The 27705-nt window shown below is 33.2% G+C and overlaps 4 protein-coding genes and 3 long non-coding RNA genes across 7 annotated transcripts; 4 read left to right on the top strand and 3 right to left on the bottom strand.

The window, feature by feature from the left end:
- Positions 1-120: 120 nt before the first annotated feature.
- On the bottom strand, positions 121-3100 carry LOC105970762 (5'-adenylylsulfate reductase-like 5). The gene is made up of 4 exons (XM_012995592.2): positions 2583-3100; positions 1367-1548; positions 853-977; positions 121-742 (listed from the first exon to the last, which is right to left on the bottom strand). The coding sequence occupies exons 1-4, from the start codon at positions 2766-2768 to the stop codon at positions 360-362; spliced, it is 876 nt and encodes a 291-aa protein (XP_012851046.1). The 5' UTR covers positions 2769-3100; the 3' UTR covers positions 121-359.
- A 1176-nt stretch (positions 3101-4276) lies between these two features.
- Positions 4277-7876, top strand: LOC105955925 (elongation factor P (EF-P) family protein). The gene is made up of 11 exons (XM_012979731.2): positions 4277-4517; positions 4764-4794; positions 4902-4915; positions 5011-5061; positions 5354-5423; positions 5812-5884; positions 5984-6051; positions 6689-6809; positions 7060-7099; positions 7401-7468; positions 7616-7876. Exons 1-11 carry the CDS (start codon positions 4335-4337, stop codon positions 7620-7622), a joined length of 726 nt encoding a protein of 241 aa, XP_012835185.2. The 5' UTR covers positions 4277-4334; the 3' UTR covers positions 7623-7876.
- A 2322-nt stretch (positions 7877-10198) lies between these two features.
- On the top strand, positions 10199-12424 carry LOC148771391 (uncharacterized). Its single transcript, XR_016031067.1, has 3 exons — positions 10199-11142; positions 11239-11383; positions 12117-12424. It is a non-coding gene; the product is annotated as an uncharacterized LOC148771391 (long non-coding RNA).
- Positions 12425-16022: 3598 nt separating this feature from the next.
- Positions 16023-17049, top strand: LOC148771390 (uncharacterized). The gene is made up of 3 exons (XR_016030974.1): positions 16023-16349; positions 16463-16548; positions 16799-17049. It is a non-coding gene; the product is annotated as an uncharacterized LOC148771390 (long non-coding RNA).
- A 506-nt stretch (positions 17050-17555) lies between these two features.
- LOC148771389 (uncharacterized) lies at positions 17556-20449 on the bottom strand. The gene is made up of 3 exons (XR_016030973.1): positions 19875-20449; positions 18185-18976; positions 17556-17621 (listed from the first exon to the last, which is right to left on the bottom strand). It is a non-coding gene; the product is annotated as an uncharacterized LOC148771389 (long non-coding RNA).
- Positions 20450-21831: 1382 nt separating this feature from the next.
- Positions 21832-22868, top strand: LOC105955921 (protein NRT1/ PTR FAMILY 5.7). The gene is given in 3 exon segments (XM_088817614.1): positions 21832-22128; positions 22131-22244; positions 22246-22868. Coding segments are annotated over 3 exon segments (969 nt in total). The 3' UTR covers positions 22804-22868.
- Positions 22869-23073: 205 nt separating this feature from the next.
- On the bottom strand, positions 23074-25832 carry LOC105956023 (mitochondrial dicarboxylate/tricarboxylate transporter DTC). Its single transcript, XM_012979840.2, has 6 exons — positions 25601-25832; positions 25074-25157; positions 24653-24714; positions 23867-24228; positions 23538-23752; positions 23074-23433 (listed from the first exon to the last, which is right to left on the bottom strand). Exons 1-6 carry the CDS (start codon positions 25715-25717, stop codon positions 23377-23379), a joined length of 897 nt encoding a protein of 298 aa, XP_012835294.2. The 5' UTR covers positions 25718-25832; the 3' UTR covers positions 23074-23376.
- Between the last annotated feature and the right edge of the window lie 1873 nt (positions 25833-27705).

Genomic DNA, 27705 nt, shown 5'->3' with positions numbered 1-27705 from the left:
AATTAATCATTGCAAAGAATTTGTGATTGATTTGTTTATTACAATAATTTTGTAACCCCAAAATATGTGTGATTGTGCTTAAACTATAAGTGCAAAATTACCTATTTCCCAAACGTAGAATTTACAGGACCGATTGTCAATAAATAATGTACACAAAAAATGAAAATGGTTAAAATTTACATGGTGTTTCCTCTCTCTACAACTGAAATTACAAGAGACATCTCAAAATGTCTTTACATAGAGTATAGTGACTCTCAATACAAAGTATGCAAGAATTGAAGTTCACATTAAGAGGAAGATAGGGAGCACAGAAGTTCCTTCCGTTTACGAGCCGAGCCTCAACTAGTTTTACAGCGCTCTCAAGATGTCAGAGATGATGCCCAAACCCGAGCATTTCTCGCCCCTCTATGGAAGTTTCTTGTTTTACACATCTTCAGCTTGCTCCAAATTCCATTCACATCAATCACATGCAACACTCGCCCTATTATCTGCCTCGAATCTCCAAAAATCCCAATATTCAAATGAGGAACATATGCTGCCCATATAGCCATTATATGAGGCGCAATCTCTGAGAATAGATATTGAAAACCCCTTGACATGACAAATAATATCGAGAATAATAGATAAGGTTCCTTCAGGAATTTTTCCTTCAACGATGCTCCATTCCAAAGCTGAGAAACTTTTTGATCGCTCTTCGAATGACATGATGTATCTTCAACCATATCCACTACAGGATCCAGCCCTAAACAGGTACAAGAATGTAGGCGTGAGAGGGTAAATCAGTAATTTTAAAACCCAATTCAATATAATCTTTTAAAAATAGACTGTATGTCTGTCTACCATAGTTGATACCTGTCTTTTTTCTGTAGAAATTTACAAGAGACTGAAGATCTTTTTGACCATGATATCTCATTCTTGATTTCTGATCCACTATCAATAGCGAGGGTACACTGTGAATCCCATATCTCGAAAATACACTGAATGGAAGACACAAATTAAAGTGAAAGAAAATTAGACTTGAATGAGAATAACAAATTATAAACCTCTCAAAATTGTGCATGCTGTGTAGGCTTCTTATTATCGGATAGAAGACATCAATCACAACTAAATGATCTCCGAGAATCCAATAAAATTTTCACAAGCTACTTTCTACAAACCCAAAAACTATGACCCGAGCAATATCTTTGTGTTTGTCCTCTTAATCAAAGTACCATCAAAGGACATTCTGCAGGTGTTTCATAAAATTCGGTAAATGAAGTTATACAAATTCACATGCTAGTAGACTAATAGTGGTAAAGCTAATCCACCCCTTTGACATTAAAGGAAATAACATTTACAGGGAGGGGACAGAGCTAAAACCACCCACCTGGGCAGGACTGAAGTTTGTTCGACCATTAGATGTTTGACCTGCGGATACATGGAACTGAGAGTAGAAAACTTTGACTGAAAGATGCTTGAGAATGGACACCATGAAGCATAGAAAAGAACAGCCGTATATTCATTTTTCTGACTGGAGCTCATAGCTCTTTCTAATGATTCTCCATCCACCTTCAATCACATTAAATTGCATCAATGAGTGATTGAAAAATAAAAAAAAATGTATCTTTAACAACTCTGCAAATCAGGAAAAATAAGACAAAACATAGAAAACTATAACCACTTGTGCTCTTTGCTGTGTGTCTTAGCAATTGATAGTTCGGTAAGAATAAAACGCAGACACCTATAACCACTTGTGCTCTTTGCTGTGTGTCTTAGCAATTGATAGTTCGGTAAGAATAAAACACAGACACCTATAACCACTTGTGCTCTTTTCTGTGTGTCTTAGCAATTGATAGTTCGGTAAGAATAAAACACAGACACCTATAACCACTTGTGCTCTTTTCTGTGTGTCTTAGCAATTGATAGTTCGGTAAGAATAAAAGATTGCCCACCTAGTTTCCGCTTAATGTCTGACACTACTTATGAATCAAATGACTCGGCTCTTTCTACATCACTTGTGTTCATTTTTATATTGTCTACATTGTACCTTTATCCTAGTAGTCGAAAATCATAACTTGAAAATTTAAATAGTGATGACCTAGCTCTAAGTAAACATCAAATATATCCTTCATAGTTCATCTGCACTTACTTCAGCACAACTAATGAATAATCAAGAACGGTCCTCCTCCCAGAAGGCTCTTAGAGAAAGGGTCCATTCCAATACAAATAACTTTAATTTTAAAACTCACTCCAATCTCTGTAGACACGGATAACATTTTTGTACTCAATTCCCAGATCAAGAATAAGCCTTTAAATTAGCTTCAGATTATTTACGAGCTGAGAGAAGAAAAACCGAAACCACCCTCAAAATATCAACAAGTGACATGCCATAACACATCCAAAACAAAACAATCCAGTGATACAAATATAAGTAATATCTATCACCATAAATAATAATTATTCTTAAAAAAAAAAAGGTAAAACAACATAAACAGAAGCAGCCGAAAATCAGGGTAAATGAAACACAAACACACACGTCAACATAATTGATAACTCACATAAATAACAAGAACAAAACAGGAAGGAAATAAAAAAAAAATCACCTGGATTGGCGAAGAAGAGGGGATGAAGAGCGGGCACTGAGAATTGAGATCGTGAAGAAATGATTTGAAATGACGTTGACAAGTAGGTGAAGAATACACCGGCCGGAAAGACGTCGTCGCCGATGCTGCCAATATACAGATGAACATAGATACACATTTTCCCATCATCGGAAAATCCATTCCCATTGACAAAAATATCCTAATTCAACAATAACAATTGATTTCTAACCAACACAAACAAAACTAGAGATCAAATTGCAATGGGCTATGGCTATGGCTATGGGTGTTTAGCTATTTGACAATTGAAATATCTCTCCCTGCAAAAACCTAACTCTTCCCATCGCATTTATTAAGATTTTATATAATTTGGCTATTTGCTACTTTACTTTATTTTTTATTTATCAATTAATTTATAAATTTTATACATTTGGCTACAATATTCTATACAGAATGTACAAGATGTTGCTAAAAAAATCTATTAATTAATGATTTAATTCAGAAATACTAAATTATTAATTAATTATAAATCAGCCAAATATACATATACTATACTAGACATGGCCACGGGTCGGGTCTGACCCGGACCCGACCCGGCGACCGCCCCGGCCCCACCCCGTTGACCATGGACTCGGATCCGGACCCGGAAATATATGGGTCGGTTTCGGGTCCTGATATTTTGGACCCGAGACCCGGACCCGAGGACCCGAGGACCCGGACCCGGCGGGTGGACCCGAGGACCCGTCGGGTCCACCCGAATAATTTTTTTTTTTTTTTTTCAAAATTCAAAAATGCAATGGCTAGAAACCGGACCCGACCCGGACCCGGCCCGGACCCGGTTCGAGCATTCAAAAAATGTTTTTTTTTTTAAATTATAATGGCTAGAAACTCGGGTCCACCAGGACCCGACCCGAAAATTCAATTTTTTTTATTTTTTTTTAGTTTCAACGGCTAGAAACTCGGGTCCACCCGGACCCGAACCGGACCCGACCCGAAAATAATAAAATTAAATTAAAAAAAATAAAAAATTCAAGAACCGATTTTGGACCCGAACCCGACTCGGACCCGGCCCGGACCCGAGTGGACCCGACCCGGACCCGGACCCGCCTCCACGCGGGTTGGTTTCGGGTCCCAAAAAGTAGGACCCGGACCCGGCGGGTCCGACCCGGACCCGGACCCGACCCGGCCCGTGGCCATGTCTATACTATACTATACAAGTACATAAAAATATCTTAAGCCAAAAAAATAGAAGAAAAAAGGGGATGTATGACTTTTCTTTTCTCCTTTTGACTTTCTAGAATGTAGACAATATTATTATAGATTTCAATTAAATACCGAATCCACAACCTAACAAATTATTTATTGTAATGTAATCAAAGTATGGTGGTGAAATGGTTATAATCCAACAAATTCATGGGTGAAGTTTTGTGGCCCAATACAAACACAGCCCAGCACCGAAGAAACCAACTTTTTTTCTTTAAATAATTTTCTTAAAAAATGCTTTTGAATGAATTTCACATTTTAGGAATTTTTTCATTGACCATTGAGAAAGTTATCTTAGATATTACTTTTGTCCCAAGTCACTGTTCAAATCTTTTACTGTTTAATAATATATATATATATATATTTTTTTTAATTAAGTATAATAATAATTAAATAGATGTATTTGTTTATTACTCCCTCGGCCCTACTACAGTCTATAGTATAAATATTAAACAGTTTCACAGTAATTAACTCAATTCCCCGTTGAAGAAAATGAGACTCCTCACTAAACGCCTTTCCGTCGTTCTCCGCCGCTACGCCGCCACGACACCCCTCAGTAGTCAAAACTTCACGACTTGCACCCGCCCGATCAAATTTCACCCGTCCGGAGGACGCCTTCTCGAATCCCCGTGGTCCGCCACCCAGCTCCGCGGCGCCAGATTTTCCGGCGGCGATGTAATCTTCTATATTTTATCGTTCAACTCGATGCGTTTCTTCAATTTTTTTAAATTGTAGTTTCTGCGTGGATAAAATTTTGCAATACCGTTATTATTTTAGATCTTCCTCGTTCAATTTGAACTTTCTTTTTGTTCGTTCCTCTCGTCCTTCCGTGTTAATGAGTTAATAGATTAGCAAACCGAGTCGTGTTGTGGTCGCAATTTTCAGTTTTGGGGTTTCATGTGTATTTTGATTTTTGCGCAGGTGAGACCAGGAAACGTCATTGAAAGAAGAGGTAATTTTTCTACTCTGATTGTATTTTGATTACATATGAATACTTAACCGCATACACTGACTGATTATTGTAACATGGTTTGTGGATCTTGGGCTGATGCAATTCAGGAAAGATTTATGAGGTAATTATTTGACTGTAAATTCTTATGTTTTATGTACTACGATCATGTAGTTATGGTTATGGCTCAATGTAACATACAAATGTGCTAATGTTTAGGTGGTAAAAGCGCAACACAGTACCCAAGGAAGAGGAGGAGCAATAATACAGGTTTCATTCTTGCATACATTATGTCATTTGATATTCTTCATCTATGTCTTACATTTTTGTGCCTATAAACGACTAGTCCTATACTTGTTCGTTGTTGACGTACTGCTATTTTCTTCATTTTCAATTTTTGAATTTCGGACCGTGTCAACAAATTTCTCATTGTTTCACATATTAGATGTTTTTCAAATTAGAGAACTTGAATTTGAATGCATGGTGAATTTCAATCCTTATCGATTGACAAACAAAATTATTGAATTAAATTCTTCTGTTATACGTGGCCAATTACTAACAGGTGGAGCTCCGTGATGTCGACAGTGGAAGCAAAGTGAACGAAAGGTTGCGAACTGATGAGCCAATTGAAAGTATGCATCTTCTTGTCCTAATTCTAATAATGGGGAAATGTATAGTTATTTATTCTGTTAGTTACTTCATACTTGATGTCTCCTAAATATTGATCATATAATGTTCGAAAGTTAAGGGTAAAGAAGGGTAAGGTGGACTCAGAAGTTCATATCTGTGCCTACTGATTAACTAGGTAGACTTTTTTGGAACGTATATATGGATATTCGAGTACTGATTATGCTTGGAATAGACCTTTGGGCGTATGGAAAAATGATTAATGATATAACATGTTGTATATGATATCTGCTAACCTGAACTTCATGCTCAGCTCAGGGCACTGTTCCTAAAGTTGCATATTTATCCATGTATGTATTGTGTAGAGTCAGATAAATTTGTAGTGCTTTGCAGAGATATTTGTTCAGGAGAAGTCATTGGAGTACCTTTACACTGACGATGAAACTGGAAACATTGTTTTAATGGAGTGAGTACTACAGTTTGATTTCGACAAGTATTCTCGAGTTTCACTAGGATGACACATATAAAGGAGTTCCCTGATGTGTTGCAATTTGTTATTTTCCAGGCAGGGTACATACAACCAGCTAGAAGTGCCGAGACACTTATTTGGCGACTCTCTTGTCTATCTTCAAGGTAATTATTATGCATCCTCTAAATTTGTGATGCACCTTTCTTCCTTACCTTTTACGTTCTTGTGCAATGTTGGTTGTGCACATGCCAAACTATAAGCGTATAGTCTTTAAAAAAAAATGGAGAGCACATTTGAGTTAATAGTTAAATGCAGTTAGCTGATGTTGCCTTAAGTTGGTGTATAGAAGAATAATTTTATTCGTAAGAGTTATGTACGACTGTTGGACTAGGAAATTATGGCCAACTTCTTTTCCTAGAGGATTGGAACAATGTCACATGCAGAACGTGGAACCATTTTAGTTTAGCATAGTGAACAAGATTATTGATAAAGGCAAGATAGTTTGGCATAAGAGTTTTAACTTCAAAAAAATGAGTCTTAAGACTTCTAATATGCATACTGAATACTAGAAAATTATTCATCACACACGAAAATTTGCACAATGAGTCGAAGCTTCTATTGGTGAAATGATTTCTTCTGTCTTAAAAGAAAACGTTTTTGCTTTCCACAATGCACATGTTATGGAGAAAGGTGAACGGGGTCTGTTTACAGAATACATGTTACATTATAAATATTATTTGTATTTAACCTATTACACCATGATTTTTTTATTTTTTTTATTTTTTTGCTTCTGTTACACAGAGGAAATGGAAGTCACTGTCCAGCTTTATGATGACAAACCATTGTCGGCATCAATTCCGAATCGAGTAACATGTACAGTTACTGAAGCAGCTGACGCAGTGAAGGGAAGTGGACCTACACCGTAAGATCATCTCCTTCAGTGATTATTTGGTTTGTGTGGTTATAACTGAATAATAAGCAACGAGGAACTGATCATGGTTATAAATACTATATAGAACATTTTGATGTTTTCAAAATTCATATTACTTTTCGGTTTGTGGTGCAATGCATTATCTTTAGATCATCTCCTTCTTGATTGGTTGTGTTCCCTTCACCGACATTTTTTATTTCCTGATAATTTAACGTTTTCTCTTCATTCTTCTGTTTCACAGTTATAAAAAGGTTTTGTTGGAAAATGGTCGCATTGTCCAGGTAATTCTAACAAACTCTCAATTCATATTACCTTTTCCTACTACTGAATGGTGTCCTAAATACTGTTTTCATCAGCTTCGTAACCTACTGGAGATATTTTTCCCAGTTAAACTGTGAATTTTCTGATCGTATGTGCTCCAAGAATAATAATCATGTCATCTTGTTTTTGGGGTATTAAGAAACCGGAAAACAAACATCTAATGAAGTATATAAAGCATGTTGCTAGTGTTAATTGCATGGCTAATTTGACTCAAGAGATGTATGGTAACTTCATCTAACTTCTTTCGGCATCTTATAATAGACCCCAGCTCATATTTTAACCGGAGATAAGATTGTCATCAATACAACCGACAACTCTTACGTTAGCAGGTCAGATGAAAAGCTTATACTTTATAACAATTTCATATATTTCTTGCTTTGAGTTTTTTTTTACGACAGTCGACAACTAGCTCTATTTTCGGTTGATTGCACCTCCTAGTACACGACTTACCAATATTGCTACATATGGATTTTCAGGGCTTGAGCAGTGGATCTTCAATTCTTCATCAACTTGTGCCACATTTGGATTGTTTCCAAAGAACGTCTTGCCTGATCTAACCTCTACTTTTTGCAGTTCTAGTTTCTGACAATAATTGAGAATTTACGCGTATGATCTTACGGTTGTTTATTCCGAAGGTTCTATAAGGGTGTCGTATATATGTTGATGACATTAGTAAAAACTTGTTTTACATCAGGATTTGGTGGTTTTCACCCTTCATGTCAAAACTCTTGACTTCACTCCTTGCTATAGGCGCCCCTATTATCTATATAATATATAAAGGGAGAATACACAATCAATGTTTTTAAATCTTCAATTTTGATCCTACATTTTTCATTTATTTCATTTTTTGATTTCTTTCTTTAATTATCTTTTTCATTTAATTAAGAGAATCTTCTATATATCTTCTATATAATATATAAAGACAAGGTCCACAATTGATGTTTTCAAATCTCCAATTTTGACCCCACATTTATTTCATTTTTTGACTTCTTCCCTTAATTAATCCTTATTACATTGTATTCTTTATTTGTTTACCTTATTTCAAAACATTTATGTATAAAATAAAATTATTTACATTTATGATTTACATGGAAATTAATATGATAACATCATAACAATATAATTATTTATTTTAATATAATTTATTACAATATTGTTATTTTTAATATTCTACATTTACAAAATATAAATATTAGTTTATGTAAAAACCCGGATATTTTTCCTAATATTTTATAATATGTTCTTTTGAATTCCAAAATTTACATTTTAATTTCTTTTATATTAAAATACATGTGTTTAAGGATTATACTTCCACCAAATATGCATTTTTCATTTTTTAAATTTCTGATTTTATGGCTTTTTATGATTTTATTTCAATAATTTTCGAACATATTTATTTGTTTATTTCCATTATTTTGAAAAGAAAACTAGAAAACTCAATAATTTCAGTTTTATTTTTTAAAAGAAAACTCGATATATATATATATATATATATATATATATATATATATATATATATATATATATATATATATATATATTCTACACACTATTTTTTATAGTGAAATAATCATAATTATATTTATATACGATTCATTAATTATTTTTTTATCTCACGTTTTAATTTAATTTTCCGAAATATATATTTTCGAATATAGTTTTTTTTAATAATACTATTCAGTAATAATAATAAATAATAATAATAATAACAACAATAACGACGACAACAACAACGACAACAACAACAACGACAACGACAACGACAACAACGACAACGACAACGACAACAACAACAACAACAACAACAACAACAACAACAACAACAACAACAACAACAACAACAACAACAACAACAACAACAACAACAACAACAACAACAACAACAACAACAACAACAACAACAACAACAACAACAACAACAACAACAACAACAACAACAACAACAACAACAACAACAACAACAACAACGACAACGACAACAACAACAACAACGACAACGACAACAACAACGACAACAACAACAACAACAACAACGACAACGACAACGACAACGACAACGACAACGACAACAACAACAACGACAACAACAACGACAACGACAACAACAACGACAACAACGACAACGACGACAACAACGACAACAACGACAACAACGACAACAACGACAACAACGACAACAACGACAACAACGACAACAACGACAACAACGACAACCACAACAACGACCACAACAACGACAACAACAACAACAACGACAACAACAACAACAACAACAACAACAACAACAACAACAACAACAACAACAACAACAACAACAACAACAACAACAACAACAACAACAACAACAACAACAACAACAACAACAACAACAACAACAACAACAACAACAACAACAACAACAACAACAACAACAACAACAACAACAACAACAACAACAACAACAACAACAACAACAACAACAACAACAACAACAACAACAACAACAACAACAACAACAACAACAACAACAACAACAACAACAACAACAACAACAACAACAACAACAACAACAACAACAACAACAACAACAACAACAACAACAACAACAACAACAACAACAACAACAACAACAACAACAACAACAACAACAACAACAACAACAACAACAACAACAACAACAACAACAACAACAACAACAACAACAACAACAACAACAACAACAACAACAACAACAACAACAACAACAACAACAACAACAACAACAACAACAACAACAACAACAACAACAACAACAACAACAACAACAACAACAACAACAACAACAACAACAACAACAACAACAACAACAACAACAACAACAACAACAACAACAACAACAACAACAACAACAACAACAACAACAACAACAACAACAACAACAACAACAACAACAACAACAACAACAACAACAACAACAACAACAACAACAACAACAACAACAACAACAACAACAACAACAACAACAACAACAACAACACCACCAACAACACCACAACAACACCAACAACACCACCAACAACACCAACAACAACACCAACAACACCAACAACAACACCAACAACACCACCAACAACACCAACAACACCAACAACAACAACAACACCAACAACAACAACAACAACAACAACAACAACAACAACAACAACAACAACAACAACAACAACAACAACAACAACAACAACAACAACAACAACAACAACAACAACAACAACAACAGCAACAACACGCTGCGTAGGATTGTCAAATCTCTTGACCAGTTTTGGTTTGGGGGAATCTTCTTCGAACACAGAAAAATTCGATTTCAATGAGAACTTGAAATCCGTCATAAACTTCGTCGGATTGGAAGAAAAGCTCCTTGAAGTCATGTTGACTGCATCAACGTGAGTCACATATTTTTTCGGAGTCTCTATGTTAGGTTTTTTCTTTTCAGCAAAACGAATAACGGTCGTTCACAGGGTCGGTTCACGGGGCTGGTTCACACGGCCAGTATTTGCTTCTTTTTTTTGAATATTTTTTTTAAATCGGGTGAACCGACGGGGCGGCCCAGCGGTTCACGGTTCACCAATTCATAGAACCGGGCCCGTCCCGGGGACGACGGGCCGGTTCACGAGTTCCGGGCCAATTCACCAGTCGACGATTCGGGCCGGTTCGTCGACGGGCCTGTTCCGGGCCCAAAACCGGCCTATGGCCGTGTCTATCCATCGTAATTTTCGCAGCAAGAAAGCATCCACTCGTTATTACTTCTTCTCAATTCTTGTTTGCAAGAAAATTTTGTAGTTGATCCATCAACTCATCAATCAAAACGAAAATTTTGTAGTCCTTCCATAAACTTATCACTCAGAATTAGTTTCTCATCGTAACGGAATTGTGAACATACGTCAACCTCTAAGTCAATGGAGATGATAAGGTTTTCCAATTCAGGCATGCATACGCGCAAGTCATCAGTGAAGCGCCATGTCAATCCACCTTTGACGCAAATCGGAAGGTACTCTCCAATTTTTAAGCTTTTCGACAATCAATTTTCGTGATTCATTCGTTTGTGTCTGAGAACGGTCAATAGTGATACAATCAACCTGTGTAGGATGCTCAAATCTCTTGACCAGTTTTGGTTGGGGGGAATCTTCTTCGAACACAGAAAAATTCAATTTCAATGAGAACTTGAAATCCGTCATAAACTTCGTCGGATTGGAAGAAAAGCTCCTTCAAGTCATGTTGACTGCATCAACGTGAGTCACATATTTTTTCGGAGTCTCCATGTTTGGTTTTTTCTTTTCAGCAAAACAAATAACGGTCGTTCACAGGGCCGGTTCACGGGGCTGGTTCACAGGGCTGGTTCACCGGCCGTTATTTGTTTTTTTTTGAATATTTTTTTTTTAAATCGAGTGAACCGCCGAGGCGGCACAGCGGTTCACGGTTCACCAATTCATAGAACCGAGCCCGTCCCGGGGACGACGGGCCGGTTCACTGGTCAACGGTTCGGGCCGGTTCGTCAATGGGCCGGTTCCGGGCCCAAATCCGGCATATGGCCGTGTCTATCCATCGTTTAATCCATTAATGATTTCAATAATATTAAAATATTTGATTGTGATATTAATGACTTAATCTTTGAATCCAAATATTATAATGTTACCGTAAATTAAGCAAAAACTATGCAAGATTGAAAATTAAAAAATGTGAATGACTTTTGCTTAATTTTTGCTTGATATTATTGCAATCATAATTATTATTTTCCTTTTTTCGATCATTCACAAAATACTATAAAATCTCTTATGCTTCACCACAATCTCTCAATTTTTTTGTAAACCATTGTTGTTCTTTTAGTAGTGTTATGTTTTTCGTTATTTACTCACCATATGTGTCTAATAATCACTCATATTTTATTGTTATTTACGATTGATTGCTTTCAATCGGATAAATTCTTTCTAATCTATTAAATATTTTGTGTTTTTTGTTTGTCAGGTCAATATGATATCAAACTATGAATCTGAGAAATCTACAAGAAGTCGTTCATTGATTAATGGTTCAAGGTGATCGAATCCTGTAATTTACTTCAAGATTTATGTCACGAAATTTCTATAGGATTGGCAAATGTGATATTGTATCTGATTTGGAAAAACAAAATTATTTTCATTTTTTGTGTTATTATTTTGTTAATTATTTAAACGTGTATACTTATTTTCAAAATATTACTTTCATTACCATCACTACACATAATATTTAAAAAATAGATAAACGATAGTTTATTATATAACTCAATAATTCGTTCATTTTTTTAAATTATTGTTTGGTGAATTATCTATGATAAACAGTTTATCACCATTAGGATTATCATTAGAATTAGGATTATAGTTAAAATTATTAGGGATATGATTAGCATTAGTATTAGTATTAGCATTAGCTTTAGCATTACCATTACAATTTAGCATTAGTGTATTAGCATTAGTATTTATAATATATAGTAGTGTTAATATTAGTATTAGGATTAATACTAGTATTGATATTAGTATTAATTATTTTCGTCTTTAAGTTATTGTTAGGTGAATTATGGGCATAAAATAATTTAATGCTCTGACGAAAATAAAAACCACTTAAATGTTGATAAATACTTTTTAAAATATTTATATCATTATCATTAGTAGATAAACTATTTAATAGATGGATACATGAGAGCTATGAATTGTAAATCATAATTTTCAATTTTCATGTTATTATTTGGTTATTGTGTGTGTTTATTATGTGCGTTGAATGATCTTAATTGTTTTGACTAACCTAAACCTACTTAAATGTGGATAAACAATTTCAAAATCTTACTTTCATTACCGTCACTATACACAAGATTTATAAAATAGATAAACGATAATATATTATAACTCAATAATTCGTTCATTTTTAAGTTATTGTTTGATGAATTATGTACAATAAATAATTCAACAGCATTATTAGCATTTCATTAGGATTAGGTTTAGAGTTAGAATTATTAGGAGTATGATTAGCATTAGTAATAGTTTTAGCATTACCATTACAATTAGTGTTAGTGTATTAGTACATTAGTATAAGTTTTAATATTAGTATTAAGATTATCATTATATTAGTATTAGTTTAATTATTTTCTTTTTTAAGTTACTGTTATGTGAATTATGTGCCTTGAACAATTTAAATTGCTCTGGCAAACATAAACCCACTTAAAGTTGATAAATAATTTTTAAAATATTTATTTCGTTACCATTAGTAGATAAAATGTTTAATAGATGAATAAATGATAATTATAATTTGTGAATTATTATTTTCATTTTTTGTGTATTATTATGTTCGTTGAATGATTTTTAATTGTTTTGACTAATCTAAACCCACTTAATTGTGGATAATTATTTTCAAATATCAATTTCATTACCATCACTACACACAACATTTATAAAATAGATAAACGATAATTTATTATAACTCAATAATTCGTTTCATGTTTTATGTTATTGGTTGGTGAATTATGTACAAAACAATTTGTCAGCATTACAATTATCATTAAGATTAATATTAGAATAAGAATGATTAAGAGTATAATTAACATTAGTATTAGTATTAACATTAACTTTAGCTTTAGCATTACCACTGAATTATCATTAGTGTATTAGTATTAGCATTAGTATAACTATTAATAGTAGTATTAGGATTATGATTTGTATTGGTATTAGTATTAATTATTTTCCTTTTTAAGTCATTTTTAGATGAATTATGGGCATAAAACGATTTAAATTGCTCTGAAGAATGTAACCCAACTTAAATGTTGATAGATACTTTTTAAAATATTTATATCATTACCATTAGTAGATAAAATATTTAATAGATGGATAAATGACAATTATAATTTGTAGTTATTTTCATTTTTTGTGTTATTATGTGCGTTGAATGATTTTAGTTGTTTCGACTAATTTAAACCGACTTAAATGTTGATGATGCTAAAGTTTAGATCACATGGGATAGTATAGAAAACGAACTGGGAGAGCAAAGCGGATCAGTAGCTTGACAACTTGATGATCCTGAGGTCCCTGCGAAATGAACAGAGTGAACTAAGCCGGGGGTTGATCCGGCGGAAACCCCTCCGACGCTCAAGTGAGATGTACGGATCGTGGAGATAGTAGAAAGAATAAAATTCTAGATTGTTAGTCAATCATCAAAACTACCTTAACAAATGAGTAAAACATCTATTTATATGTTGTTGATTTGGTTGAGCTTACTTTGTTGGGCCCAATCCTTACTTTGAAGGTGTTTGGGCTTTCGTGTAGCGTGCCTAATTATTAGATAAATTGGGGTCCATTGGGTCGACCCAATTAGGTATATCAAATGTGTATAATTATTTTCAAAATCTTACTTTCATTACCATCACTAGACACATGATTTATAAAATAGATAAACGATAGTTTATTATAACTCAATAATCCGTTCATTGTTTATTTTATTGTTTGGTGAATTATGTACGATGAACAATTTGTCAGCATTAGCAGTATCATTGGGATTAATATTAGAGTTAGAATCATTAGGGGTATGATTTTCATTAGTATTAGCATTGGCTTTCGCATTACCATGACAATTAGCATTAGTTTATTAGTTTATTAGTATTAGTATTTGTATTAGTATTAGTATTAGTATATATTAGTATTATTATTAGTATAGTATTAGTAAAGTATTAGTATTAGTATAGTATTTAGTATTAATATTAGTATTAGTATTAGTATTAGTTATTTCACTTATTTCGGCTTATTTCAGCACTTACACTATAAAAATTAGTTTTCTTTTTTAATATTTTCTACTTCTTTGTATTGAATATCAATAATCAATCTTATACTATCTCGATAAACCTTTTTATTTTTAAATATATTTTTTTACAATGAATAACCCGTGCATCGCACGGATATAGTACTAGTTATTATTACTTACCAAAAACGGGGAAATGAACTAGGTGATGTGCCTAATGATCAATTTATGATTTTGGTGTGATAATTGGCAATTAAACAATAATGGAAGGAAACTTTACATTTTTCTTTGTTTTATTTTATCTTATAGTTTGCAAGCGAAAAACTCAAGAAAAACTAATGTCCAGTAAAAGCAATATGTTATTTATTTTCTCTTCTTTTTTATTTAATGAAAAAGCAGTAAAAGCAATATGTTATTTATTTTCTCTTCTTTTTTATTTAATGAAAAAGCGAAGATATTGAGATATATATATGTATTTACGTTTATTATTATTGTATTTTAGGTAGTTTATTTTGTAGGGTAACTTAGAATCCTATATGATTTGGATTTCTTGCAAATGAGATTTATGTTTGGCATCAATTTCATAATACATTTTATTAATATATGTTATTTCTAAATATGTGTTTCTTGTTAATACCATTTGCCATTTTTAGAGTTTGAAGGCTTTTCTCTCGGTGTGTGTTCTACATCTTTCCAATAAAACCCTACCTAAGTCAATCAACCAATTATTTTCAATTTTTCATCTCCCAGTTGCCAATTTGTATTTTATATTAAAACAGATAACATAGAAAACATATTCTTAACAAGTTTTATATTTGAGTGTTCAAATATATAACATATATTTAGACATTTCAATGACTTTTTGTGATTTTAAAATTATTTAATGAGTTTTATTTGACTAAAGAATAACCATCTTCAATACTTGAGTGATACAAAATGTTTTCATCATTTTTAGCAAAATGCGTGTGCTATATAGAGTGTCTAAATATTTGTGATTTTGCTCGATTATTCCTAAATTAATAAATTTGTCTTTAGTTGACTAATTATGAATAAATATCTTCTTAACTACACAATTTAGTGTCAAAAAATATTAAAGAAATTGTTTTTGGATTATGATTTTTTTGTGATTTTGTTTGACTATTAAAAAAGTTATTGAAACAATTTTAGATGGAATGTTTTTTGACTACCAATGATTAAACATCTTCTACATATTTAGGTGGTACAAAACATAAGAGAGTAGGAGCTATCCTACAAACCTATGTAAGCACAAATTGTTCGCCAAACACAGCAATTTTTTTTACAACACCTCATTTTGTGCGTACAATTGATAAAAGAGTAAGAGCTAAACAATTGATAAAAGAGTAAGAGCTATACTAATTCGTGGTTTATTGGATTTGCATGTGGTTCAGATTCGTGGTTTATTGCGTTTACGGATTCAACAAGGTACACAATTGAATCGGTTGTTGTTGAATTGAATTGTTTGATTACTAGGGTTAATTTTACTCTCTCCTTTCCTAGCTAATATTGACTGGTTTCGGGGGTCGTTGGATTTGCAGGTGAATCAGATTCAGAAGGCGAAAGAAGAGAGTCAAAAGATGGATACTTTTGACAGCGATCTCTTTAGTGTTGAAAAGTTTGAGGGGTATGAGCGATCTATTGCTGTGAATGAGGGTGGTGATAGTTTTAACCGAATATGCAAAGAAGCTAACCCTACTGTTATTTATTATCCGTAATACATTGTTTATATGGTTTTCAAAAAATATTTTGTGAGTGTACTCTGTCTTTTGAAGCTTGATATATATATTTGAACCCTGGAGTGTTATTTTGTATTGGCTTGCATTGGAAAAGTGATGACTTCATTGCTAAAACAGCTCTATTATTGCATCATGCAGAAGGAGAGAATGGAGAAAGAGATGATGGAGACGAGGAGAATTAGACAAAAATTCTCCCGGGAACAGAAAGAACGAAAAGGACTGTATTTGCCTAAGCTGGTAGGATAACATATCGCTACTGCAACCTCAATCGCCTTTTAAATCTTTTGCTCAACTTATATGATTTCCATTGATGTACTTTGTGTTAACTTCTTCTATAATGGGTAAGCTCCATTCCTTGGTGATCGGATATGAACTTTTTTATGATTCAAGTTCATGGGCTAGTTTCTATGCATATTACGGTTTTCATGCTGCTTCTGGATTCCTGGATTGATTTCGTCAATGTACATTCCATCTCATAATTCCTATGTCATCACATTTCTATTACTCATAAATGATAACCATGGGGGAAAAAAATATTGATTATGGTGGATGCTTACTCATGTATGTAAAGATGAATATTATAGGCCTCACAAAATTAGATTTATTCTTTTTCCAAAGTACCTCGACAGGATACATTTCTACATCACCTAGGCACAATCCCCATGCAAGAAAAAACTACAAACATCAAATCAATACACAAACACAAACACTTATATTATGTCACATTACTCAAATTCAACACAACAATTACCTATTCCAAGTGCACAACATAATATTAAATCATCCCCAAAACCATCGTTTTAACAATAGTCTGGAATTCATAATATACATTTCTCATACGAATATAGAAATAATAATAATAATAATAATAATAATAATAATAATAATAATAATAATAATAGTTCCACGAATGACTAGCCGTAATGAGTCCACCTAAATGTCCGTGCAATCATATGCTCACCTGAAAAGAGAAAACACCTATATAATTGGTTGCGAGTTTCTTCATTCAAAAACACACACACACACACACACACACACACACACACATTGGAACATACACAGACCTCTAGAGGCACAATAAAAGCTAGGTAAAACTAGGTTATCCAAGTTACAAGTACCTCTTAAGAGCATGGAAGCAAATATGGGCTCTTACAGGATAAAAGCATGCTCGAAAAAGTACCTCTACATGATACACAAGTCAGTTAAATTTGGAAGAGCAGAGAGGTATTAATGAGAAATATATCTAATCTTCAAATTATTAATTTTTATTTTATTTTCTTAGAAAATAGTTAATTTAAATTTGTTAAAATGATAGATAGTCTTTTATTTGTTGACTACACTTAGTTTTATATAATTTTGTATTACAATTTACATACACAATAGATTAAACATCATATCAGGTTTGTACTACCCCTACTTATCTTAATTTGTCGTATTTTAATTCGAAGATATGGTCCGGAGACAACCATATTCAATTTAGACGGTATATTATTGTAGTAAAGATTAAAAGGAATAATAGTTTACCTATTTATCATCTGAAGAACGCGAAGTCAGCATCTCAAGAATGCGAATGGCTTTTCTCTTACCTCGATCAGTACTATAAACATCATTAGCAACTTGATATATTGTGGACTCGTCTGTAGCGAACGTACAAGATTATAACGCAGCTCTCCTTATTTTTGCTAGAAAAATTTACATCTCCTTTGATTATGGTCAATAAGACGGGAACTATCTTAGCAAACTTGTCCATGCACTTCTCGTTGGTCGAATACGAGCAATAACACATTAAAAATCTTTTTATTTCTAGCAAGATTCTTTGTGGTTAAGATCCTGTTACAAACATTTGACTGGACCGCAACATTAGCAAACATTGACATCCTTAGAAACATTAGCGGCACTATTTTAAATGTTTCATGTTCAGAAGCTAACACGTACCTACTCTCAGAAATACGAGACTTGATTCAAGTTCTTGATGACACAATAGCCCTTTGAGTAGATCATGACACAGAATGAAAAGTATCGCAAACTTACTTCCATTTGTCAAAACTTGAATCGGTCAAAGATTGATTGTATTGGTGAATTAGAGGATTTTTTTATGATCTTGTTCTTGGGATTTGTAGTTGACATGATCAATCTTGCTAGAAATAAAAAGATTCTTAATGTGGTATTGCTCGTATTCGACCAACGAGAAGTGCATGGACAAGTTTGCTAAGATAGTTCCCGTCTTATTGACCATAATCAAAGGAGATGTAAATTAGTAGATGAGGAGTGTAACGTGTGGAGCAAAAATGAGAGCCGGTCTTCTTCTGGCCACTCCTACGCAATATATGAAACACCAACGCTTCTTAATGCAATATATGAAGTACTCCTCGTAAAACATGATAATAAAGAATTTTGTATATATAAATTGCAATGATCATATGCCATGATTGGAATTGATCAAATGCGAAAATGTATTGAAATTTGAAAAACGATCATTACACGTATCCTCAGCTCATCAGTTGATACAAAACTTATACAATGAATCAAGTTTGGTCATGTTGTTTTCTTCATTTGAAAGGCAATAATAATGGTATTTATCTCATAAATCTCCACATGTCATTATTTGTGAATTGATCTAAATTATTGTGTCCACAAATAGAGACATAATTATGAAATAAATAAACACTTTCTCATTAAAGTGTCGTATTAATAGATTTAATACTTATTTTTCTTTGGGACTGCTGGAATATGGGGTTATTTAAGAGAAGAAAAAAATTGAAATAATAATGGTATTTATCTCATAAATCTCCACATGTCATTATTTGTGAATTGATCTAAATTATTGTGTCCACAAATAGAGACATAATTATGAAATAAATAAACACTTTCCCATTAAAGTGTCGTATTAATAGATTTAATACTTATTTTTCTTTGGGACTGCTGGAATATGGGGTTATTTAAGAGAAGAAAAAAATTGAAAGTCAATAAACTATTAGATTAAAAAAAAATTGGTAGAATTAAGAAAAAAAAAATTGGTAGAATTAAGAAAAAAATATGCAGGGGACCCAACCCTGATGTCAACATCACTAGATCTATGAACATCAAGACCAAACATTTTCTCAACTTGCAGATCAACACACTTGTTATATATATATATAGAATCAATATTGTATCCACATAAAAAGAAAGAAAGAAAGAAAGAAAGAGAGTAATATATTTGGGAAAAGCGTACCTCTTCTCCGTCCGAGATATAACTAATTAATCTCATAAGTTCCCTTATGAGATTAATTATCCAGGCGCAGGACACAAAGAAAAAAAGTGTCTTGTGGTTATTACCAAGGTTGTCAGAACCGCGACCGCGACCCGTGATGAAAACGGTCCGATCCGACCCCTAAAACCGGAAAAACTAAAAACCCGGTCCAAATGTTTAAATCCCGGTTCGACCGGACAAAACCGCTGAACTCGGAAACCGGCCATTGACTCCAGTTTTTGACTGAAAGACAGCATTGGAGGTGGCTGTTGGTGGCGGCATTTGGGCGGAGTTCGGTGGGGTGGCTGGATCTGGGTGGAGTAGGTCGTGGGCGACCGGAATTCGACGGATCTGGCTGTGGGCTGCCGGGATTTGATGAATCTGTTCGTGGATGACCGGAACAAGTAGTGTGTGACTAGATATGAAGGAAGAAGAATGAGTAAACTGCAAATACTACCCCTGTGTTATCTTGAAATAGCGAAAACCCCCCTGTGATAAATAAACTAGCAAAAACCCCCCTGTGAAATTTAGTCAAAGGCAAAATCCCCCCTAGCTGATTTTTTAGACTTGAAATGACAAAATTGTCCCTCAAAATGTATTTATATATATACATATTTTATGTATATTTATTATTTTTAATTTGTTTGTTTAGAAATTTAAAAAAAAATAGTAAACAACTAAATTGATTATTTTTTAAATAAAATAATTAAAATATTTATAAAATATAAGAATTTATTAATTGCAAGACTCCAGGGGTATTTGTGTCTTTTTATATCAAGTCAACCCTCAAATAGTTCCATAGGGGGGTTTTTGCTATTTAAATAATTTCACGGGGGAGGTTTTTGCTAGTTTATTTATCACAGGGGGGTTTTTGCTATTTCGAGATTACACAGGGGTAGTTTTTGCAGTTTACTCGAAGAAGAATAGACGAAAAAGATGAGGAAAAGATAAATAGAAAAGGGAGAGAGAGAGAGAGAGAGGGGGGGAGATATGCTGTGGACCTGTGCTGTAGAGGAAAAAAAATAATTATTGCTAAGAGATATTGATGGGTGTGAGTGGGTTCTGTGGAGATGAAAAGGGTGATGAGAAAAACAGAATTTTGGATTTTTTCCTTTTTTCAAATCGATTAATTAGGAATTTTAATTAGGTGCTATGCTTTATGTTTCCTTTTAAGTCGTGCACAACAATTTTTTTTTTCTTTCTTTTATGACATTGTTTTTCAATTTTTAATAGTTCAATTATTTCTATTGAAAATATATTCCAAATTAGTTCAAATTTTAATTAAAATATTTCGTACTTCATAATTCATCATAATTTATAATAATGAGTAAACTGCAAAAAGTACTCCTGTGTAATTTCCAAATAACAGAAACCCCCATGTGATAAATTAACTAGCAAAATCCCCTTTATGAAATTTAGTCAAAGGCAAAAACCCCCCTCGGTGGACTTAAGTGTGGTTCACTCGCGGGTTGCACGACTGATAGTAGGTTTTTGGACGTGAAATGACGAAATTGTTCCTAAAAATGTATTTATATGTATATATATTTTCCTTTTAATTTAATTGTTTAGAAACTAAAATATTATTAAAAAATAGTAAATAATTAAATTTAAAAATTTGTTAATCAAATTAAGTATAATTTTTTTTAAATATATAATAGCGGAATTTAAATTTTCTTTTGATGTAGCGATAATTTAACATATATACAAAAACTATGTGATAATAAAAATAAAAATAAATTAAAGACTCCATTGTACCTTTATAATTAACATATAACAAAAATAAAATAACTAAACTATTTAAAAGATATAAGAATTTATTAACCGCAAAATCGTGGGGTATTTGTGTCTTTTTATATGAAGTCAACACTCAAATAATAAATGGGGCGAGTGTGCTATTTAAATAATTTCACATAGGGATTTTTGCTAGTTTATTTATCATATGAGATTACACAGAGGCCAGATTTGCAGTGTTGAACAAGTGAAGGGAGTGAAATTCTTGTTGAAGATGGTTCCAATGTGGACAACATTTCTCACATTCAGTTTGGTCTTTCTCCAAGAAGCCATCAACATCTTCATCAATATGCAGAGATTAGCATCTTTCTTGGTCGCTGAAATATCTAATTTCCTACTCAACAAACTTTGTAACAGAATTAGGAATAACAACAACAACAATAATAATAATAATAATAATGGACAGTGGTATCAGCTTGTGAGAATCGGCATGGGAATGGTGTGCAGTGTGGCACATGCTGCATAGTTGCTTCGAGAAACGCATCTCGGTGGCTGCATCATTTAGTCAACATAGACACGAATTATCCGAGTGTTTATAGGCTGATGATTCCGCAGTTTTTTATTATTGGGAATAATGGAAGGACTTTCTACATATGGGCTCGAAGAATTCTTCAATTCTCAGGTTTCTAAATCAGTAACTAGCTACGGGCCTCCGTTTGGAGAATATGTAATGGGAGTTGGGAAATTTTCTAATGCAGTTTTGATCAACACAAGCACGTGGTTGAAGAGTTATATTTACTCGAGTTGCCTGGACAAGTACTATGCTCTGCTGGCATTTATAAGCTATGCAGGTATGATAATCTACTGCTTTTTCGCGCTTTTCTATGGAGACGAGATATTTCTTTCAGACATCAACGAGTCCGACATAGAAACAGGCGATTCTGTTCTATTAGACCATATAAATTTCTCAGGAAATACAGAGGAATGTTTGTTGAACCAGGACACTGGACAGCTGTCAAGAAACAGAGGAATCGAGACAGCAGCTTGTTATTTCAGAATCTGCGGCCGCCAATGCACCGCTGCTGAGGGTGGTGCGTTCATTTCAACGGCCTTCGTCATCCAGGGGAATTCACAGACGCTTCAATTCCATGCGTTGACTTTTTTCTCTCTTTTTTGGTAATATTTTCCCCTCCTTTTGTTAGCTTATTAGCATGCATGGTTTCTTGGTACTTCTAATTTAGGTTGTTTTGTTTTAGAATTTATGATGCAGAATGTTATTTTTGTATAATTAATTTGTATTTTTGCAGAAACAATTTTGATGTCCTTAAGATCACAGCTAAATAAATAATAATATACAAATCCAACAGATAAATTAGTTCCAAATCATTAAATATCTAAAATGTCACCAAATCATGTGATGATGTTCGAATAAAAAAATTCCTGTTACCACTTTTCTGAAATAAGCAATTTAAAGTAGCATTTTATTATTTTGCCAAGACATTCATTCATTCTTCCTCAATTTTAAAATAAAAATTCCTCCCAACCTTTAATTGGAGAGGATTCTGCAAAAAATGCATGCCCTATATCCTAACCTCATTCAGTTCAATACAAAAAAAAGAACAAAAATATTATGTTGGCTGCTGTAAAATTACTCTCAACTTCGAACGTGTCAATTACGACAAACATGGCCAAAAAACATTATTCCGATCAAAAGCTTAACCCCCACCAAAACCTGCTGCTACTCCACTTGGACTTACAACCCGATCGTTTTCTCAAATTTCTGGATTTGGTTCAAGAAAATCCAGGTCATCTGCAACAACACAAATCCAACGGTAGCAAACGAATTAACCAATTTAACAATAAACCATCTTAAAAACATAACTATTAATAACACAAAATAAGGGAGAAAGGTACCATGACATGAGGGGCGATTCTAACACAGTAGACTGGAAATCCAGTGTAAAACTTGAACGGTCCACCAGCCTTGAATGTTTTCACGACACAATCGACCGAACCAGTGTAAGGATATTTCCCTTGAGCATCTGGCTGCATTTTCTGTATTTGCGTCTTCACATAATCAAACGGCAAACTACACGCTGCAGCAAAGAATCCCGACACAGTACTTGCCCCTGAAATTAGACACGAAAAAAGCTTCAAAATTTGCCCCCACCCAAAAAAAAATTAAAAAAAAAAATAACAATAATAAGAGGTCTCAAATCTTTACAGAGTGGATTATCACACACCTACGACAGTGGAAGCCTCGCCAAAACCAAGAGAGTCCCTACAGAACTCGACACTCTGGTCATAAGAAGCGAGCATGCCCATGTTAAGTGCCATAGCTCTGACCACAGTGGGGCCCGCACCTTTCCAGAGAGATAAAACCCCTTCATCAGCAACAATTCGAGAGAGCGCGTGAAATGCGTTTGTGTAGTGACGTCGTTGGGCGAGAGGCAAAGTAGCATCAGCCTGCATGCGAATTAGTGCTAAATCCGCAGGACTTCCCACAGATGCACCGATAGCTCCAGCTGTCAATCCACACAGAGCCTTCTGATAAAGTGGTAATGGCTTCCCATCGTTGGCCTCTATTGCTTTGTTTGTCAAAATCCTATCACAGGAGAGTTTTTCAAATTAAACAAAAGGGCTATATTTTTTACAGAATTGGCATTATAAATTATTCCACCATTTTTTTGATTGTGAAGTAGAGGGAGAGGCAGGGTAGCACTTTCTCACTTCAAGCCAACATAGGATACAAACAAAAGTTGAGAGATGACAAAATACGGAAAATGATTTCATATTTGAATGACAAAGCAAAAATATTTTCGGAAAACCGGAGGATCATGGGATACGGTGATTGCATTACTTTTGGACGCAACAATTAACTGCAAATAGAGGGAAGAACACATCCTATATAAGTCATACACAATCCTCTTACTCCATTAACTCAAATTGTTGTTTTTTTTTTTTTTTGAACTAGTAAAATCATCATAACTCCATTGATCTAAAAGGTTCGGTTCATAAGAACAACTCACTTAAATGTTCCAAGACGTGCGGTTGTGTATGTGGCTTGTCTAAGAAGCCCAGCTGACAAACCCTGTAGAAATAAAAGTAACAATTTTAAGAGATATTATAAAAAATTAAAACATCACATATCAAGATCAATAAGAAACCAGTTTTCTGATCCTGCAAGATTGGTGGATCGCATATTATGAAAGGCATGGCCCATTTGTATATATAAAGAGAGGTATGTGCCGTATGTTATAGCCTCTATCATATTACCAAAACTTAACTAAGCAAACATATTTTTGAAGAAGAAAACGGTGGCAGAGTAAATTCTTATTAAAATCAAAGAGTATATGCTTATAGTATCGAATAGCAAACTAACACATTACACATCATAACAATGCCGCAATGTTAAAGTAAAAAATTCTAAATTCTTAGGAGCAAACATACCTTGTAAAAGGCACCAAAACCTTCATTTTTAAGCATGGTCTTAGTCACATCAACTGCGGATCCCTGGCCCAGTTGAATCCTGACCTATAATTAAGAAATAGAAACTGAAGATCAACACCAATAACCTTCAGCTAATAACAAATAGAATATACTCAATTTCGTTCCGAGTATCGATTTCAATATCGCTAAATAAACCATAAGAATAATAAGATCTAACGAGACCCAGAACGGCTCAATCTTTCAACAAAATAATGCTAAAAAAGAACAACATAGATACATCGTAAGCTCCGAAAACAGAAAAAAAAAAGACCCAAACCCCATCACGAAAGCATCTGATATAATCCATATGAAGACCTCATTGAATCCGAGTGTTCAAAAATGAAACTAAATCCATCTGATCTAAGATCTGAACCATGACAAGGACCCAACACTCATAATCGATGAAGAATAAAAAAAAAAAAAAAAACAGTCTTAAACAATAAATAATTACAAACAACTCGATGAAATGATACGTGAGGATTGAATACCTTGATCATATCGATGGGTTGGATAACACAGGTAGCAAGCATACCAGATGCACCGCCATTAGCGAACGGCTTCACGGTCGACCAAATTCCAACTGATTTCGGCTTCTCTTCTCCCATTCTCCAACTCGCCTTTTTTTTTCTTCTCTCTACTTTTTGACAAACAAATGAAGATCGAGAGCGCCTGGAGAGAGAGAGAAACAGAGAGTTATTGTTGGTGGACAACACGAGGAGTGATGGCAGCTGAAGAGAAAGTGTGCCCTCTCTCTATTATTACATACAAAATGTGTATCTATCTATGTATTTATGTATATATATTTTCAGTTCTGGCAATTAGGTTATAGTCCCTGTATTCTCATATCGGGTCAAGAATAGCAGTTTATTACAAATTTGACCTAATAGTTTTATGACTTGTTGCTTTTGGACTGCTATTTTTACATTCTCAACTTTTCCTTTATTTACATTCAAGTTTTTTGATAGCTTACTTACACTGTACAATGAAAATCTAATAATCTAATCTTTTTAAGGTCTCGTTCGATTATCGTCATATAATTATTCAACGTAATATTATTCAATTTTAAGATAACCCAATTGTATAATTGAACTTATAGATTTCTAGTTTATAATTCATTAATAGCCCAATACACAAATTTATTATTCCTTCAATTGCATGTTAGCTCAAAACATTTATTAAATAAAATCAAATTATTTAATTAGTTATCACTAAACTTATTTGGTCAAAGTAGATATAAGTTATTATAATGTGAACACAAATTAAATTAACATTTGCTGCCTGCCTGACTTCCATGTTGAGGAGCACGACAAATGTTTGCTTCATCATAAATTTAACAATTTGATTATTTAAAGCAAAAAAAAAAATGATTAGTAAATTAATTGAGAGGGGCACATCACACCAATAGTTTCTGTTTCTTCAAGATTCAATTTGGCATACGCCCAACCCAACTAACACTCCATGATTTTTCTACTTCCCATGTTTTTTTTGGGGGGGAATCGAATTAATTGAAAATGTAGGGGCCAATGATGAAAACAATAATATTGACAAATCAGAGTTTCCTTTTCTGCAAGATTCAATTTTGGCGTGGTTCTAGGAATATTTCTTTTTAGTTTTTAGTCCCCCACCCCACCAACACCAAGTGGCGATGCTTTTCACGCATTTGTTGAGATATAATTAAATGAATTATTAACCAATACAAATGGATCAAACTAAATAATAAAATTAAAATCGACAGGCCCATTTTTCTTCAATATTCAACTTTGGCCGCGTGATATATATATGTTAGTAAGAAATAAGAATAATTTAAGGTTGATTTGCTAGTCACACGAGAATTGGCACCGTTAGCACACAAAGTATGAATGTATCCCATCAAGTATATAATATTTCACGTAAATGTAGTCAAAATTCATGTTTGTGTCATTTTATATTTTATGATAATTAAATTTGATGAATGATGACCAGAGTTTATAAAACGCAATGCAATAGTCAAATTGTAATATTTATGTGTGTTAGCATTGGTCAATTTATAGACAAATTGATCGTTAAAGTCGTAATTATAACAAATTGAAAATGCATGATTATTGAAAGTTGACCAATGTCTTGTGTTTGGTGCACTAATGGGCCAATTTTCTGTATTTATAATAGATAAAATTTATTAATTCCACAGTTAGAGCAGCCCGTTAGACCCGATCGAGGCCCAACTTTTAATTTCTAAGACCTTCAAAAGGGACATATTTCCAATAAATAAATAATTGCAAATAAAAGTTCCAATTAAATAATTCTATATTTTACTCCTTACATTTCAAATTATACATTCATATATGTCATATATCATTGCATACGTTACTTTTGACATGCTAATTTCCGAACATTTAACTTGTTATATATCAGTTTTTATTGTATTTGCATGTTTAATTAATCTAAAGAGTTTTAAGTCCAATATAAAAATCTTGCCAATTTTATTTTTATTTTTGAATAAAAATTAAAAAGAGAAATTCCAAACATTGCCTTGAGTGTCCATGTTCTATTTCGTTTAAAGTATAATTTATTTACATGATAAGGACCAACTTGTAATAAAAATATTGTGTGCAAA

This window comes from Erythranthe guttata, chromosome 4 (assembly GCF_056151865.1).
Source record: "Erythranthe guttata isolate IM_541 chromosome 4, IM_541, whole genome shotgun sequence".
Lineage (NCBI taxonomy): Eukaryota > Viridiplantae > Streptophyta > Magnoliopsida > Lamiales > Phrymaceae > Erythranthe > Erythranthe guttata.
This window is presented reverse-complemented; position numbering and strand designations above follow the sequence as displayed.